The sequence below is a fragment of the Opisthocomus hoazin genome, chromosome 6, assembly GCF_030867145.1.
Source record: "Opisthocomus hoazin isolate bOpiHoa1 chromosome 6, bOpiHoa1.hap1, whole genome shotgun sequence".
In the NCBI taxonomy this organism is placed as follows: Eukaryota; Metazoa; Chordata; class Aves; order Opisthocomiformes; family Opisthocomidae; genus Opisthocomus; species Opisthocomus hoazin.
Genome location: NC_134419.1, coordinates 28656706 through 28674885, shown reverse-complemented (window position 1 = coordinate 28674885; position 18180 = coordinate 28656706). Strand labels below are relative to the sequence as shown.

Genomic DNA, 18180 nt, shown 5'->3' with positions numbered 1-18180 from the left:
GGACAGCCCTGCTTCGTTGGCACAGAGAGACTTCAGCTGCACCCTCTCTGTGTCCTGGTGTCCCTGCTGCAGGGCCGCATCCTGCTGCAAAGGTGCCTCTCCTTATTGCGCCAGCCCCGTTTTGGCTGGTGAGAGGGCACTGGGGTCTCGTCTTGGGACCCCCGGAGCTCTGTGTGGCTGGCACTTGAACCCCTGCGGAGCTCGTAGGCAGTGCAAGCGTTTCTAGGCTCAGCACTAATATCCTCAGGGCATCAGCTTGACCAGTGGTGCCTGGCGCGAGGTGTCCCTGCGTTAATGCCCAGCGGCTGGCTGCGTAGCTCTGGCGTGGTCTGACACGCTCCATTAACCCACCTGGCTCCCAGGGCTGGGTGCATCCCGGTTGTCCTCCTTGAAGGGAGGACTGGGCAGGGCTGGAGCCCTCCAGCTCAGCAGAGAGCCTGCTGTGCCCGCCTGCCGGGCTCAGGCTGGAGAGCCATGGCATTTTTCCACTGAGGTCAGCTGGCATCCCGACTTTTCCGTCCCTTTTGGCCTCTGAGCCCACACCGCCGCAGTCTGAGTAAACTTCCCCTCTTTCCTTCCAGCGAGGCCGGGTGTTCCTGGGGTGCAGGGCAGAGCGGGGCCCTGCCAGCCCGACCCCGCGGCTGCCTGGCTGGAAGCTGAGAGTGGGAGCACTGGGACAGCAAACGTCCCGGGAATTGGATTTCTCCTTGCTTTCCCTGAGCACGGCAGCCCCGGGAGAAGCCCTTATCAGCCGGGCTGCGGAGAGGCTGGGTGTTGCCTCGGGCACTGGGGAAACAGAGATTTCGAATCTCTGGGTGCCTGGCTGGGGACCGGTGCCCGAGCACTTTGGCCCTCGCCTCGTAGCACAGCCGGGTGTCACGGGGCCGACATCCCACAACCCAGCGTGGCCTCACACCACCCGGGGCTCTGCGGAAATCTCGGGACCCTCGCGCCCCGGAGCTGATGCCTCCCACCCAGCTGTGCGGGTGCCTCCGGTAACCCCTCCCCAGCTCGGGTGCAGGGTCCCCTGCTCCGATGAGGTTAGCTCCGTAGCCTGTGGAGCGATGCCCCAGCCTAGGGCTGGTGCCAGCGTGTTCTCCTCTGCCTGCGCTGCCCTGCTGCCTGAAGCAACGCCGATTCCTCCACGGCAAGCTCTCTGACTCAGGGTGGCTTTCAGAGCTGGAAACCCAGCAGCCGGCCAGTCCGGGCTGCCCTGGCGGTTGGGTATGATTCAGCCCTGACCTTTGCACGCAGCGTCGGGCTGGCAGAGAGGCAGCGTGGCTCCCTCAGGAAGGCGGCAGCTCCGCTCCGGGAAGGCTGTTGCTGCCCACCGCCCGCGAGGGATCTCATCAACGCTCCTCAGAAGGTGTCCCTCCGGCAGGGATGCGCTCGGCCGTCCATTGGCAGAAAATATCTGCGCCTGCTGTCACAGGAAAAGCGCCTTCTCAAGATATTTCATTTCTGACAGAGCAGAAAACAAGCAGTATTCAACGACCTCAAGGAAAAATGAGAACCTGAGTGACTTGCTCAAGCATTGCTTTGGCGAAAATGCTTTCCTTCGTTTCCTTGGGTTTCTTTCCTCTGGCCTGGGGAGGACTGGGATTGCCCTGAACTGGACAGGTCTTCTGTTAAGCCATGGGCAGAGGGTGCGTGGCGTGGGCTGCGTCTGGAAGCCCCTTCCAGCCGTGCCTGGGACAGAGGGGGAGCCTGTTTGCCTGGGAGGGGGACAGCAAGTGAGATCCCTTCGGGTGCTGAGAAGCCCGACGGGTGACGGCCACCCAACCCGTGCCACGGCAGCGAGAGGTGCTGCCCCTTTGAGAGTCCCTGGAAGGACCGATGGAAGGCTGGGTCCCACACGCGGCGATGAGGAGCAGTGGGGCAAACAGGGGGCAGGCAGGCACAAAGCACCGATTCTGCAGGGTGCTTTCGGTCCCCTGCTCTGGCCGTTCGCAGTGTGAGGGCTGCTTTCGTGGGGTGGCCAGAGCATCTCGTTACCGGAGGGGCCCCCTTCGGCGTTCCGAGCGGGCAGCCTTTCTCCTCTGGGCTGGGGACAAGGGGGCTGCCTGGGACTGCCCTACCCACCGAGCCAGCCGTGCCCCCCGCCTTAGAGCATGGGGACCGGTGACCCCCTGATCCCACCTGGCTCTTGGGTGCGGAGGGGGGGGCTCCACCTCTGCCCCCATCCGCTGGCAGGGTTGGCGAGCCAGGGTCTGGAGGTGATGATTTGGGAAAGCTGCCTCCTGCATATCTGCCTGTGGTTTCCTCCTGCTTGGTTCCCGGGGGCTTGGGGAGGGTGGGTTCTTTCATGGGTTTATTTTCTTTGTCAGCTCTCTCTCACACAGCTTTATTTTCCTTCCTTTTGTCTCGGGTGCCTTCCTTTCTCCTCCCTGGGCTCAGCCCCGGCCCCGCTGCCTCCCTTTCCTGCCAGGTTGACCTGCTGGCCCGGATGCTGGCCAGGATGCTGGCCCAAGCCCTGGGAGCTGGGACATCGACCCCCGCAGGGACCAGGGCCACCACCGTGCCCGGCACCTCGCTTGGGGCACATGGATTTTAAGGGAAGGCAAAAGCCCACGGCTGGGGTCTGGGAGCCCCCATGCTCGGGGGTCCCTGGGGCTCCTGCCCCAGCAGGGGGGAGCTGGCTGTCAGCATTAGGGTGGGATCAGGCGGAGTCCTGCACCCCGGAGGCTCCCGCTGCGTTGCTGATCCTCGCCTCTGCCTCGCCTGCTTCTTCCCACCCCTCTTCCCAAAATGAAAGTCGGTGCTGTGAGTAGGAGGGCTGGGGGAGAGTAGAGCAGGAGCTGCCCTTGGTGCACTTCTTGCCTGCAAAAGACCAGTAAATACAGGTGGTTTCTCAGGCCATCCCCGCTCCTCACCTGGGAAATAGTACTTTAGCTGAAAGGCTGACCCCCAAACCCGCATTTTTGGGGGATACTCACCACGTTGGAGGGGTTACTCCTCCGCAGTGCAGTTCCCACGTGTGATTTCTGCCCTGAAGGCAAAAATAATCTGGGGAGGCTTTGTCCATCTGTTGAGTTTTGTGAAACGTGCAAAAAATACCTGCCTCCGGAGTGGAGGGAGAGGTGGGTGTTGCTGGAGCTGAGCACAGCGACTGCGTGAAGTGAGCCCATGCTGGGGCTGGAGGTGCCATGGGCTGTGGTGGGATGCCCATGGGATGCAGGGTGCAGCACAGTTCCCTGGAGCCCGGGTTTGGGAGCGAAGGCGAATCCTGTGTGGTCTGTGACCTGAGCCGCTTGGTTCGGGTGCACCTGAACGTGGGCTGGAGGGGAAGAGGTGAATAAAGGGGCGTAGATAGGACAGTGTCAAGGCGTTCCTACTGCTGGTGGTGTTTCCCAGGAGTGCCATCCGTGGAGGTGCTGCCCAGTCCAAGGTGATGTCTGGTTTCTGCTCCATCACTCGCTCACGGGGCGGCCCAGCCCTGCTGGGCTTGCACATGCAGTTACGGGCACAACTGGGTGTTGCTGCTGGCTGGGGCTGTGGTTGTCAGCCAGGAGGTTGGCGTCGCTCGAATTCATGTGGCTGCGGCAGCCAGGGGTGGATGGGGCCGTCTGCTGCCCCGCTGATCGCTGCCACTGCTCACCCTGTCCTTGCGTGTGGCTGTGTTCTGCGCTCGCCTGGGGAAGGAGAACGCCGGGAAGAGGAGAGCGATTACCCCTCCAGTGCCAGTGGCCTCATGCTGTTGGGAACAGCTAGAAGAAGACAGGCATCCTCTGGCTGCAGAAGTCTGTCCTTCTTGTGCAAGCTAGGAATTCTCCCTTGCAGGTGGGTGGGAGGCAGTGGCAGGTGGTCCCTGGCAGAAGGGCAGCGTGGGGAGGCTTGGTGGGAGCGGTGCTGCGCAGCTGAGACGTTGGCCTGGCGGGGGAGGATGGGGAAAGGTTTCTCCCTGACCTGCTGCACGGTGACAGTGTGCCCAGGGCTCCGGCTGCCTCAGCCTTCCTCCTCGTCTCCTGGTTTTTATTACTGGTTTCCAGACTTTATGTGAGAAAAGGGAATTCACTGATGTCAGAGATGCCTCTTAACCTGAACTCCACCTTTGAAGGGGTGGGAAGGCTCTGTTTAGGGGATGCGACCGAAAACTTCTCAAGACCTGTACTCCTGCAGTTGAGCAGTCAGTGGCTGGGGTCTGGGCAGTTGATGCCACCTTTGCCGGCGGCGGGCGGCATGGGCTGTAGTTCCCGGGTACATAAAGCTGCCCTGTGCCGCGGCAGCCTGCTTAGCACGTGGTGAATGTGCCAGCTGTTTGGTGTCTATTTTTATATCCTCTCCCTTCGCGTCGACCCTCGCCCGGACGCCTGCCTCCGTCTGCACGCGGGGCAGGAGCGGTGTGGCTGGTGATGGCCTCGCCACGCGGGGGGCTTGCCGAGTCTGGGCTGCGGGCGCCGAGGGTTGGCTGGCACACACAAAGCCCGGGCATGGCGATGCAGCCCCCGCGCTGTGCCCTCGATGGAGGTGGCAGCAGCATCCTGGCGGAGAGGAGCTGGGAGTCCCGCAGCAACGCTAGGTGAGAAACACCCCCGCTCCGCCGCCTCTGCCTGCACAGTCGCCCCTAGCACGCGTTCGGCCATTGAAGCACCCGTCTCAGCGCCGGTGCTTGAAACCAGCGACCTGGGTTTTCGTGGTGGCAGTGAAGGTTGTGGCCGCATTGACGGGAACGTGCAGCCCTGCCGGGTTTAGTGCCTGCGCCGCGCTGCTGAGGGTGACGTCAGCGCTTGTGTCGAGACGAAGCGTGGGAGCACAGGGGGCAGTAAATAGGCTCCAAACGCTTTTCTTCTAGCTGCACGTTTTCAGCGCTCGGCATTGACTCTTCATCGCTTGTCTGTTTTCTGATCCTTCTTCTGAATCTGCCCTCTTCCATTTTATTTTTAAAAATGTTTTTGTCTGGCATCTCTCCGTGCTGGGTCGCGGTGGCGCTGCCTTTGGTCCCCTTTGAATAGCGAAGCGGCTCCTTTATTCTGGAGGCTTGGCCTGGAGGCTCAGCATCGCGGCAAATCAGCCACGGGTTTGGCAGGGCTGTAATTAAATAGTGAAGGGCCTGTCACAGGACAGGTCGCCCCAGCTATTTTAGGGATATTCCAGTGTCCGGGTCTATAATAGATGACTCAGTGCAGCCGAGGGGATATTGGCTTGTACCTACGTACTCTGATCATGGCGTAGATGAATGAGTCCTGCTGGCCTGATTGCTGAAGTAATTTTATTGTTAGAATAAGGGGGGCTGAATCCTTGAAACATTGTGGTGAGGGAACAGCTTCATGGTGGGAGGCATGCAAGGCTGCAAGTGCAGCAGGCAAAACGCTGCCTGTTCCCCAGAAGTGACGATGGGTTCCATCAGGGGATGCCATCCAGGCCATGGTGGGACCGTGAGGTTTCCAGTGCTGTGGAAACTCGTCTAATCCACTCTTTCTTTCCCTCCAGTACATCGGGAGCCTGGATGTGCCACGGCCAAACAGCCGGGTGGAGATCGTGACGGCCATGCGGCGGATCAGGGTGAGTGTGGCGAGGACGCTCCGTCCCATTCTGCGTCGTGGTGGCAGGGGCACCACTCCTCCGTCTCCGCTTACAGCCTTCTCTGGCAAAAGTCTTGTCCTCCAGGTTATTCATAACTCTGTGTTTTTCACCGTCCCTCTCTCTACTGAGATGTCCATGTAACCTGGGCACGATGCCCACAAGCTCCGTGTGCCCCACCGTCACGTTTGGAGCGTCCCCAGCGCTGGCTGTCCCCCGCGATACCTGGGCATCCTATGTGCCGTGGCTGGGGTTGGCTGCAGGGCCACCTCCATGCTCATGGTGCTGCGTCCTGTGCGGGAGCGTGTGCTGCGGAGGTGGACGTGGGGTGGACAGTGCGTGCAGGACGTGGGGCTGCCGGTGCTGGGTGGAAACCGTAGCGTGTCCACGATTCGTAGGATTTCCTCGTGTCTCAGTCCCAGTTCAAAGGCCATAACAGACTACCTGTGGAAGAAGTACATCTGTTTTCCACTGTTTGTGAAAGCGCTTCAGCCATGTGAAAATTTGGACGCTGCCTGGATATGCCGGCAGGTTAGTGCCCGGTAAGTGGCAACGTGCAGGTTAAAGTGCTGAGTAACGGGCCCTGGGGCCAGCTGACAGCGAGCGTGTTGAACAGCGAGTAGTTCAGGGGATGTCAGCTGGAAGTGAAGTCATCTGGCTTCCCAAAATACCTATAGGCAGGATACAGGGTGCTCTCGCCATAGAACGCTTGGCCGATAGCCAGCAGAGGAGCTTTTCCTCTGCGCCCTGGCCTCTCGCCGTCATGGCTGGAAGGCGTTCAAGGACGGGCTGGGAGGTGAGCAAACCACCCACCCGGGGAGCTTGCTGCCCCCAGGCTTAAACCAGCAGCAGCTGGACTGCTCTTCAAGGCACAAGACGGACCTTTGGGCAGTGGTTGGTCCTTGGGCCAATGTACGTGGTGGTGTGGCACAGGCGCAGGTAGTTTGGTTGGCTCTGTGGGTCACAGCAAGGGGTCTGCCGTGTCTTCCAGCAATGGCTCTCTCCTGGAAATAACTGGAAGGATTGCTTCTGCACTGATGGTGCTCTCAGGGACGTTGAGTAATGGATGAGTTGTCTTTCTGGTGGCCTCGTGGGACCCCGCAAGCTCTGGAGCTGCTTGTGTGGCTGAGCAACCCTGCCAGGCTCCGCTGTCGCCCTGCTCCTCTCAGCCCCTCCTGAGGACTCCTGCTGTAATTTCATTTTCTTTTTCCTCATCGCCAGAGGAGGAGAGGAGCATCGTGTCCCAAGGAGAGAAGTATCGTATCCCAAGGACACAGACAGCAATGCTTTTCCGTTTCAAACTTTCAGCGTGTAAATAGTTTGTGGGCTTGTCTCAGCAGCTTTCCTACCCACTGCCCTGTCCTCTGGGTGGTGGTTAAGGTTGTGGCCAGTGCGCAGGCTGGGAAGTCCTATATGGCATTAGGTTTGCTCACCTCGGTTCCAGACAAGGTTTGGGACAGAACCGGCATGAGGCCGTCAAGAGCTCTCATAAACAGCTGGTTCCTCTGCTGCTTTTTGGGATAAGACTTTTGAAAGAATGCAGCTCCGGCCCCAAAATCACGTTATTCCTTATCATTGTGGGAGGACTGGCGCAACTTTGAGGGCTTAAATAAACCCTGCGGTCTATTTATTTTATTGACCAGTATAAATAAGCATAGTCTAGACAACTCGTAGATAAAGCTCTGAATGGCAGAAAGAGCACAAATTAGGGTAAAACAATGATTTCTCATGATGAATTGTGTGTTTGAAACCTGTGCTCAAGTTTCCTCGATCTATGTGAGACAGGAGAGGTGCAAGTCATTGAAAGGCCATGAGTTTGCAGATCAGGTCTGCCGAGAGGCTTTTAATGCCTGTTCATTTCTCACAGGGTGCTGTTTGGGAAGAGGGTGCCAGGACGGTTTGTCTGACGGGAGTTTACTTCTAAAGTCCTTCCCTGGTTTCTCGCACTGGCCTTGCACCCAGCAGCATTATCACGGCGTTGCAAGGGCATTCGCTGCCTGGGCTGGGCACCGCGGGCTGTTTCCAGTTTGGCTGGAGGTCAAGGAATGTGTCTGCTCCTTAAAGCAGAAGGGTGGTTGTGTTCTTTAAGCAGTAAATTAATCCCGAAATATTGGCGTGGGGAAACCAGAGGAAGAAGCAGCTTATTTAGGCACAGAATGCAAGCAACGGGGGATGTGCAAGCGCAAGCTGCAGCGGTTCTGCATGTGGTGTGTGGAGCGCCTGCTGGCCCCGAGGTTTGTATGGTTTGTACTGCAGTCCCTGCAGTCCCCTGGTTTAGGGGAAGGTGCTGTGTCCCAGTTTGTTCCGATTACTCGCTGCTGGTGATGGAGGGGGGACCCTCTCCCGTCACCCCTGCCGCTGCAGCTCCCCTTTCTCAGTGCTGCCTTTGTGCTAACTGCTCGCTGGCCTTGCTCTTTACTAAATGATAAAAAAGCCATGATCCTGCAAAGAAGTGAGGAGGCCACGGGCCTGGCTGATCCTGGCTTCCTGTTTAGATGGAGACCTGACCCTTTGGGGGGCAAGGAGGAGGACACGGCATAGCCGGCATTGCTGGGCTTCCTGCTCTGGCCCTGGTGCCGCTCTCCTGCAATCAAAGCAGAGCAATGGGCCGTGGGCAGAACGGCTCTGCCAGAGCAAGATCTATTTATTAAGCCCAAATTTGGTCCCTTTTGTGGATCGGGCTTGAGAGGGACGTTATGCCAGGAGTGGGGTTGCAGGGCGGGGACACAATCCCCGTCCTCCCGCCGCTGAAGGGCTGGCAGCAGCGTGGCCACCCGCACGGTGCTCGCCGGAGGGAGGGTTTCTGCCCAGAAGCAGGAGGATGTTGGAGAATTCCCGGGATTCTGGCAGCTCGGGGGCGAGGGGGGAAGGGGAGGTGCTCGGCAGGCTGCATCTGCCTTCCTGCTCTTCCTGCCTGCTCCGGCTGGGCTTGCTGCGGGCGCAGCCCTGTCTCGCTCTGCGCCTTGGTGCAAATCCCTGGCCCTGAAGGGACGCGGTGGACCGGGACATTAGCCATGCCAAGGATGCACTTGGACAACGGTTTTGTGAACCTTCACTGCAGCTTTCTTCCAGAGCCTGCGTCTTCTGGCTCTCTCCTGCAGGGTGTTGATGGCCACATCAATAATAATAAATACAATAGGCCCGGGCTTGTTTTCCTGGCAGGCAGCTGGGCTTGTGTTCGTACAACTGAACAGCTTCTCCTCCTCATCCCAAAACAGGGTGACCCAGTCTATGTTGCTTCGTGCCCTAAACTGCTGGGGTGGGTTTACCTTCAAAGTGCTCCTTGGTTCCTCTGGATGCAAGGTGGAAGAAGCAGAGCTGTAAGTCCAGAGAGTTACCTGTGGGCACCTGAACCTCAAAGCTCCCAAACTCAACAGTAATTAAATGGTCGTTAATGCTACAGCCACCCTGTCCTGTTGGTGTGAGCCCAGAGGACCTTCCTTCTCCAGGGATTCCTGGAGGCCACAGTGCTCTTCTGCTCTGCGCTGGTCGCAGGCAAGGCATGAGAAATTCAGATGGGAGCTCACAAGAGTGGTCTGGGATGGGTCACACGTCCGTCAGCTGCCGAAGAAGTGTTAGTGCTGGAGAGCAAAAGCCCAACTGACACGTCCTCCCAACCATGAGGACTAGGAGTTGTTGAAGGTTTCGGTTTAAAGTGCCTGAGCTAGGTGCAAGACATCCTTTCTTTTCTTTCTTTTCTTTTTTTTTTTTTTTTTTTTCAGAATGGCTGAGCACACGGGGCCCTAAATGACAAGGATAACTGTATATTTTTGTTATGTTTTCATGGTGTAAATATTTGCAAGTGCTTACCTCTCTGTGCTCCTGGCATCTCTCCAGCACAACCAGTGCTACCTGGCTGGGGTTTGGTGTGGTCATTCTAGAGAATATGGAGTCATCCTTTTTTCGCTACTTGGAGTGCTGTGTGCGGCTTTAATCCAGGTTTTCTTTGGTGCCAGAAAGGGTGAAATCCTATATAGGCGCTTAAAAGCTGCTTCTGTGGAAGCCTTCCGCAACCCTGTTTCTGGGAGGTGTCCAGCTGAGTTTTGCAGGCTCAAAACAAGGCAGCATTTCAGGCACTTGGAAATCTAGCTCCTCTACACCTCCTACTCTGTCAGGTACATCTGATTTTGTGGGACTTCTGCTGCTTTGCATAGCTGAGCTCTATTTTAGCAAATTGGCAAAAAAATGCTGAATTTCAACAAGCTTGTTTAAAGCAGGATTTTGCATCCTCTGCAAGCCACATGCCCGGTTGGACCGGTGTGAAAATTCATGTGTTTGGCCAGTTATTTGTGTAGAGCACCTGGTGCAATTTCAAGCTCATTCAATTAAAGTATTTCTGAGATACCCCTGTTCCTGCCATGGTGAGTTTTTAAAAGCATTAGGTCATTTATAATGATGTCATTGGGTTTTTGGTTTTTAGGTTTTTTTCCCCTTTCCTCATGCAAGAAGCAGCACAGCCGCGGCTGTCCCTGCTGTGAAGCGGAGCAGGGTTTGAAAGCGAGCTGGCCCTGCGCGCGTGAGGACAGGCATGGCGAGCAGCGGGCTGGCCGGGAGACGCTCGGGCTTTGGCCCTGGAGAGCGCAGCCTGCTCTGCGCCGAGTCACGGCACTCGGTGCGAGGTGAATTATCAGTGAGCTAGTGACCTGATGTGATTATCGGAGATGAACAAGATTACGGTGTATTAGATCTGGGAGGAACCGAAGGGATATCTGCAACGATTTCAATTGCTCTTTCAGTGCTCTGACAGTCGCAGTAAAAAGGGTGAAGGCTTCTGGGCAGGTTCATTGTATCTCTCCCGGCACCACCAGTGCCCCTTAGCTTCATAATAAAATAATGGCTAGACCAGTACGGCTACCAAATGCCGCCTGCTCGATTGCATGGATTAGGTTAGGATCTCATCCTGTGGTTAGTGTTTAATCAATAAACTGGTTAAATTAGTACCCACGTTCAGCGGAGCAGCCTTTTGACCAAGACTGCCCATAGGGGAGGGATGGTTTCCAGGAGAGTTGGCCGAAGCCTGGTGGCCCTGGCTTTGCTGCCTGTTTTAATATGGATGTGGCAAGTGCTTTCCAGTGAAGCTTGGAAGGTTACTGGCAGCGTTAAGTAGTATGAGTTGTATGTACGCTCTGTTGTAATGTACAAGTAGTAAAATTCGAAGTTTAGAGAGGTAGATGACTCCGTGTGGCAGAGGGCAGGCATCTGAACTGGTAGGGAGGTGTGAAGGGTGAGCCATTAACGCTGGAAAGTGAGCTCTGAGCCCCGGGGGAAGCCGGGCCGGGATGGGGCTTTGGGCACTGCTTGCCAGAGAGGCTATGGGAAGGTGCTCCCGGGCAGACGTGAGCAAGTACTGCCTGTGCCGGCTGTCTGCCGGGCGTGCTGGGCTGCACAGTGGCAGGAATGACGGGGCTCAGCCAGACGTGTGACCTGACGGGTCCCGAGGAGACGAGGAACAGGCATGCTGCTCTTCCCCTGGTAGCTCGTAAAGAAGTCATGATAAGCTCACTGCCTTTCAGCTTCCAGCAATGCCCTAGCTAAGAGTCCTTGCAGCACCATGTCCCTTGTGTCCAGGCTCCAAGCCACGGTGTTGAGGAGGGCTTGGTGGCAGGGGCTCCAGCCTGGGAAAGAGCAGGATGTTCCCAGCTGGATGGAGAGCTCAGCTGTGGAGCCAGTGAGGATGAAGGAAACCATAACCCAGTCAGGGGAGCGTGCTCTGAGAAGGCCGATGAGCCAGGAGGTGCCTGCTGGCGTGTGGTCTTCCCCACGTGTCCTGTCTCTCTGGGATGCGCAGCCCTTCTGCTCTGGGCAAGTGTCCCACGGGCAGGCAGCGCTCAGGGCTCTGGCAGGAGCACATCAACTGATGCTGGGCATGCCAGCGCGAGCAGCAATGCCTCTGGTGGGTGATGCTGGCCTGTAGCCCGGCAAATGCCTTGGGGTGGGCTGGGAGCCAGGTAGGCACGGAGCCCAGGGCAGGACCAGAGCTGCCGGCAAAAGGCTGGGAGGCAGCGGTGCCTCGTGTCCCCGCCGTCCCCGTCATGCATCCTTGCTCCGTGTTTGCTTGGGCTGGCCTTCCCTCGGTTGGGCGTTCTTCCTTCTCCGCCAGTGACTCAGCTCGCTCCCCGGCTGCGGGCTTTCCCTGCCGGCACTCACAGCGAGATGCTGATGCCATTGTCTGAGCCGTTGGCAAATATCTGCCGGGACCTCAAGGGAGAGGACGGGGAGTAGTGTCTACCAGGCTCCCTGAACACGGGGAGAGGGCAGACCTTCAGCATCGCTGCTTTCCAGCCCGGGAATGCTCTGCCGGCTCCCACCCCTTCTTTAAATTCCTGGCCAGCATGTAAGTCATTGCGCAAATGCCTGTCCCGTTTTGTGCCCTTGTGCTCCCTCCTCTTCCTCCCGCCTCACGTTTGTTCTTCCTCGGCGATGTTTTCTCCAAGCAGGCGTTAAGCGTTGCGCTGGTGGGCTGCGTTACCCGTTGGGCTCAGCGGGACCCGTGCAGGGCTGTCGGTGCGTGCCGGAGAGGTGCCCCTGGCTTCCCGCGGCTCCTTCCCTTGGAGGCTCCCCGTGTCGCACACGTGGTTCAGTAGCGCAGCACGAGGTCCAGCTTGGTGCCAAGGCTCAGCTGCACTGCGGGCAGGGGAATCCGGAGCTGCTGCCTCCCGGGCGTGATTGGATTTAGCCTGGCTGTCGGGAGGGAGAGGTCTGCAGCTTGGTCTGGGGTCATGAGAGCACTGGTAATTGCTGTTGGTGAGGGTTTGGAGAGTTCTTACAGAAACCGTCGTCCTTTGATAGCTCTCTGCTCCTTCTGCAAGGTGACAGAGCTGCCTTTGATTGCCCGACCCTCTAACTTGCATGAACCTCTGCAGAAAGTGTGCTTATTAAGGGAAAGGGCTGTGCTCGGTGTCACACCCAGCTCGGTGCTCTCTGCCCCACCACTGTCACGAAGAGGTGACAGTCCCTTCTGCTGCTGCAAACTTGCTAGCAAAGATAACCATCTCCACTTAGCTTCGCATTTTAGAGTGAATTCCTAACTGTGCATAAGGAAAAGCTCCTGCTGCACCTGAGAGGTTGCTGAGAGGAGAAAACAGGTTTGAGAGGGGTATGCTGAGATGTGGCTGATCTCAGGGTCCGTAACTCATCCTGGCATCTCCCAGCACTTTCCAGGTCAGCACAGTGGAGAGCTGGACCTGTCCCCCGTTTCCAGTCCCTTTGAATTTGTGTGTCCTCACACCCATGGCATGGCTTTTATTTGGAGGCTGTTTGTTCTGGTGTACTGCAACATGGAATTTTCCTGTGTTTTTAATAAATCAGGGCTTTTAGTTTGCTGCCGTTATGGCAGTGTTTTACTCTTGGGATGAAGTGGGGTCTGAACGCTCCCTTGTGCTGACTGCTGAAGCTGATGGTGCCTGGCCCTGAGCCGCAGTACAGTCTGGGTGGAGAGTGGCTCGAAAGCAGCCCTGAGGAGGACTTGGGAGTACCAGTGGATGAGAAGCTCAACATGAGCCGGCAATGTACGCTTGGAGCCCAGAAAGCCAACCGTGTCCTGGGCTGCATCAAGACAAGCATGGCCAGCAGGTCGAGGGAGGGGATTCTACCCCTTTACTCTGCTCTCGTGAGACCCCACCTGGAGTCCTGCATCCAGCTCTGGGGCCCCCAACATAGGAAGGACAGGGATGTGTTGGAGAGCATCCAGAGGAGGCCACAAAGATGATCCGAGGGCTGGAGCACCTCTCCTACGAGGACAGGCTGAGGGAGCTGGGGCTGTTCAGCCTGGAGAGGGGAAGGCTCCCCGGAGCAGCTGCCAGTACCTGAAGGGGCCTGCAGGAAGGATGAAGAGGGGCTTTCACAAGGGTGTGTAGTGATAGGACAAGGGGGAACGTCTTTAACCTAAAAGAGGTCAGATTTAGAATAGATATTAGGAAGAAATTCTTCACCATGAAGGTGGTGAGGCCCTGGCCCAGGTTCCCCAGAGAAGCTGTGGCTGCCCCCTCCCTGGCAGTGTTCAAGGCCAGGTTGGATGGAGCTCTGAGCAACCTGGTCTGGTGGAAGATATCCCTCCTCATGGTAGGGGGGTTGGGACCAGATGATGTTTGAGGTCCCTTCCAACCCAAACCATTCTGTGATTCTATGACCCGGGCAGCCGTATCCTGGGCAGCTGCCTCTTCCAGCCAGGCGTGAGCATGTCCAGAGGTGATACCTGGCTCTTGCTCTGTGATTAAAGGGAGAAATGGCTGAGGAAAAGGAGAGCAAAGAGTAAAAAACCTCATGAGCAGTGGGTCAGGGGTCAACCGATATTAAATATCTATGTTATGGATGACAGACTGAGACACAGGGAGATGAAGTGACTTGTCCAGCTGCTTCGAGGGAGGCATCCCTGCGCAGGGAACCGGACTGAATTAAAATCGAACCAAGCTGAAGTCAACACTTTAAATGCTACTCTTGTGTGTGATCCTTTCTGCTCCTGTGCTTCTCTGCTGGTTCTGGAAGGCCAAGGACCCCTTGATGTAACTTGTTGAAGTCTTCCCCTCTGCTGCATCCCCTCAGAAGTGAGGCAAAGCGCAGAGCCGCATTTTTTTAATGCCGCGTGCCCCAGTTAATTCACTGCTAAAATGAATTCTTGGTGGTTTTGGCTTGGTGCAGCGGGAAGGTTTGTTCTGGGGGATGCTGTACACCGAGTAGCCGAGGGGAAAAGCAGCATCAGAGCCTGCCTTGCAGCCTGCGGCAAGGTGAGAAGGATTCTGGCGTGGGGTTTTGCGGCCGTGAGAGCTGCAAGGGGAGGGTGTTACAGCGTGTTCCTGCGGCGGGCTGGAGCAGAGGAAAGGATCACATCTGTTGAAGAGGAGAGGCTGCCAAAGCTATTGTGTGAGCTGGTCTGCGGAAAGGATCTCGTTTAATTAGGGAGCTGGAGGAAAGGAGGTGTCTATTGTGGGACCGCGGAACAACGAGCACAGCCGAGAGCGAGACAAAGGAGTCAAGCGCTCTCCCGGTCCCCGCGGAGAAGGGCTGCACCGTGCAAAGCACGATGAAAGCCCTGGAGATCCCCTGCCTCCTCCTCACCCTGTGGGCAGGCTGCGATGGCCACGGCTGCGGTCCCCGGCTGCTCCGCTGTCCCTGCGGATGGTAGTCGGTGGGTGAAGCGATATGCTTCAGCTGGGATTTTTGGAGGGATCAGACTTTGCCAGGCTGCAGTGAAGTCTGCCCAGAGCAAAGACTGTAACTGAAGAACATAGCCAAAATTGTATGAATTTTTATAAAAGAAAATGTTTTCTTCTCAGGCCAGGCTGCCCTGATCGAGAGCGAGGATCCTACTGATTCTTAATCTGTCACTTGGTCTTCACCAGCATGACTGAACACGGTGGGGAAAAAGCCCCAACCAAACCAGTTCTGCTTGCCATGTGCTTGCCTATGGAAACTGCTGGTCCATTTTAGGGGAAATGTCAAAAATCGGCCTGAAGTGGGTATTGACTGCAGAAAACTTCAGCAAGGATGGTTAAATTTCAGCTTAACTCTTTAGCTGAAAACAGCCGCACCTGGGATGTTTTACAGTGGTGTTCTTGGATTGCAATGGGGATATGCATTATAGTGAACCATCTTTCTTCTTTCCCTCCAAAGCCTCCACTTTTGTTTTGACATTTTGCTCCAGTGGCATTTTCTTACTCCCTCTTAAACATCATGGATAGGGTTGGTCTGGACTGCTTCAAACACTCCCTGATCCCCGGGAGCTTCGGGGCTGTGTGTGTGTCTGTCCAGTACTGGAAGCACAAAGAGCACATCTCTGCTGACCTCTACATAGATGCTAAGAAATACTCAATATTTAAAAAGGAGAAATCCAGAGTAAATGGGCCAAAGCTGATGATGAGCGTGATTCGGGGTGCAGGTCCCACTGAGCGTTCTGTGAAAAAGGGACATGTCTTTCTGTGGTTTGAAGGGATCTAACTGCAACTCCCACCTGGTTGGTGTCCTGCCTTTGCCTAAAGTCAAAGAGCCTTCGACTCCCCGAGTCCCAGGTCTGAGTTGTGGACAAGTCCCCTCCTAGCCTATGCTTTGAGTAAGCTAAATAGACTGAGTTTGTTTTAACCTCTGGGACAGAAGAGTCTGGGAAACCTGCCTCGTGTTCTTGTTGCTTCTGTTCTAAACTCTTTTCTATTACTTCTTCGAAGTGTACGATAAAGCAGAACACGCTGTGTTGGGATGTATTATATTAGTAGCGATTTCAACAGTGCTGTGTTTTGAGATAATGTCACCTTTCTACTTCCCAGCACGCTGCCCACGTGCCCGGGACCACCCTCTCTTCATAGTGTCCTTTCCACTGGAATGACACCTTTCGATATCTCTGAGGTTTTTTTAGGATGCATTTCTGCATCTCATGGACGCAGCTTCTGTTCCTTTGTCCTTTGGGAGTCCGCTTGGCCAATGCCATATAAAATCAACCTGAAATGAGTAGATGCCAAATTCCTCTACACTTGACCTGGATAGCAAATACGTTTTTTTCTTCCAGACCTGCATAACAATGAAGGTTTCTGTGCTCTCCTTGCCGTGGGGTTTCCTTGAAGTGCATGGGCATTCTGTCCTCTGTCTGGCATTGCTTCATTTGGGCATCCCAAGGGGATTTCGGCCCCGTAATATGGACTGCGTGGTCACTTTAGATAACATTTTTGTCAAAATGCATGCAAAGGAGGAAATGGCAATGTATTCTCTAGGTTTCGTAGCGTGCCTAGTAGCTTTGTGAAGCGCACTTTTAATTTCATTAAGATGGTTTGGGATTTCAACTTGCATAGGACCAGTGCGGTGCTGAGCTGTACGGCAATCCTTGTGCTTGATGTGAAGTCCGATACGGGCCGTTTGCTAACTTCACCTAAAACCTTGGAACTTTTATTAGCTTGGAATTTTTTCTAGAGTTCTTTCTAATCTCTCTAAAGGACATTAGTCTGACTTGTTGGTCTTTAACATGCAGAATTTTGTGAAGATTTTTTAATACCTGCATTAGTTATTGCGGAAACAGGAACCATGAAACAAGTGTGTTATGAATAATTACCTTTTTTCTCCAGTCACAACCCAGAAACATTATTGAGCACTGCTGACATCTAATGAGCCCCACAGAGCTGGCTTCTTTCTGATGTGCTAGGCCTTTAATGCTGCTGCTTGTTCATTCTTTATTAATTGTCTGAATTTCGTAATTGCCGATTTCGTTACAGTGTTACCAGCTTGCCTTCCTCCGGTTTGTCGCTGCTCTTCTGCCGGGCTATTCTCATCTGCCTTCTCAATTGGTCTTACTCAAGCTTTTTATGCAACTGTGGGGGAGCGGTAAAAAAGCCACCAAAATAAATCCTGTGTTTCACAACTCGGGGCGTAAATCTCGCCGTGTTCTAATTCGGCTCGCTCCGCTGAGCTGCCGCCGTGCTGCAGCGCTGCGTGGGGGTGTTCTTAGGGTGCCCCTCTCCTTGCCGCCTGCCCTCGGCGTGGGTTTGGGGTGACTCCATGCCCTGCTGCGGTGTCAGCCCTGCCTCCGGTCCCCTCCACGCAGGGGAGGCAGGGTCTGTCTTGGAAAGAAAGCGTTTGGGGAAGGAAGCTAACCTTGAACACAGAAATTTTTTGTTTTCTTGCTGGGACAGAGGAAGGCGCCCGGCTGGGCACAGCCTGCGCTGCTCAGCACCCGGCACCCCTGGGAACCCTTGCGACGTCGGCTCTCGCCGGGGCCAGACAGAGCCAGGTGTTTAATTAGGGGTTACTGTAAACGGGCATGACTAAACCGCTGCAAACGGCAGTGCTTTTCCTTAAGCTGAGCTCTGCCTGGCCCGTGGGTTCAAACCCACTGTAGGCTGGGCAAATCAAGTACGTTTCTTGGCTCTGGTAGCTTTTCACCTTCTGCAAAGGGAGATAAACTGCAAAGGGAGAGAAACAAACTGAAGCTTAGGAAGTTCCGTCTGAAGATGAGGAGGAACTTCCTCACTCTGAGGGTGACGGAGCCCTGGCACAGGCTGCCCAGGGAGGCTGTGGAGTCTCCTTCTCTGGAGATATTCAAGAGCCGCCTGGACAAGGTCCTGTGCAGCCTGCTCTGGATGACCCTGCTTTGGCAGGGGGTTGGACTGGGTGACCCACAGAGGTCCCTTCCAACCCCCACCATGCTGTGATTCTGTGATAGCAAGGAGCCGTCACAAGAAGCTTGTGCAGCCGCTGCTGTTGCCTGCATAGGTCCAACCAGTGCGTGTCTAATTAAAAATACCACAAATTCCAGTCAGATGTGGGGTTTCCAAGGAATGTGTTTCTGCTTATTTTAGCAACCAGCGGTAAATATTAAAAGGTGTACATCTCATCTCTTGTCTTTTATCTCTAGCGCTGCGAAAAGCAGTGCGAAAGCAGGGCCTGCAGATGCACGCTGAGCCTGTTCCTTGTTTTCATTAACCGAAGGGAGCAGCTCGAAGCCTGGTGATTTTTGCAGCCAGTTCCACCAGCATCCCACAGGCGCCCACGCACCGGTTAGTTGGCACACGCCGCGCCTGGTCGTCGGCGACGGCAGCATGTGAAGGCAGGCGGGAGCTTGCCGCCTCCCCCGCAGGTCCGGGCCACGCCGTTATCGCTTCCTGTATTTCTGGAAGGGGTCCCGAGATGTTTTCAAGGCTGGGGGCTGGCCCGCGGCATGGTCCCTGCTGACCTTCACGCCTG

The 18180-nt window shown here is 55.8% G+C and overlaps 1 protein-coding gene across 5 annotated transcripts in view; it reads left to right on the top strand.

Annotated features, from left to right (window-relative positions):
• Nucleotides 1-18180, top strand: part of NOS1AP (nitric oxide synthase 1 adaptor protein) — a 48261-nt gene that overhangs the window by 5280 nt on the left and 24801 nt on the right. For all 5 annotated transcript variants that reach the window (XM_075422370.1, XM_075422369.1, XM_075422368.1 and 2 more), the window contains exon 2: nucleotides 5431-5502. In XM_075422370.1, the coding sequence (XP_075278485.1) occupies nucleotides 5431-5502 (72 nt within the window). The remainder of the gene's footprint in view (nucleotides 1-5430; nucleotides 5503-18180) is intronic.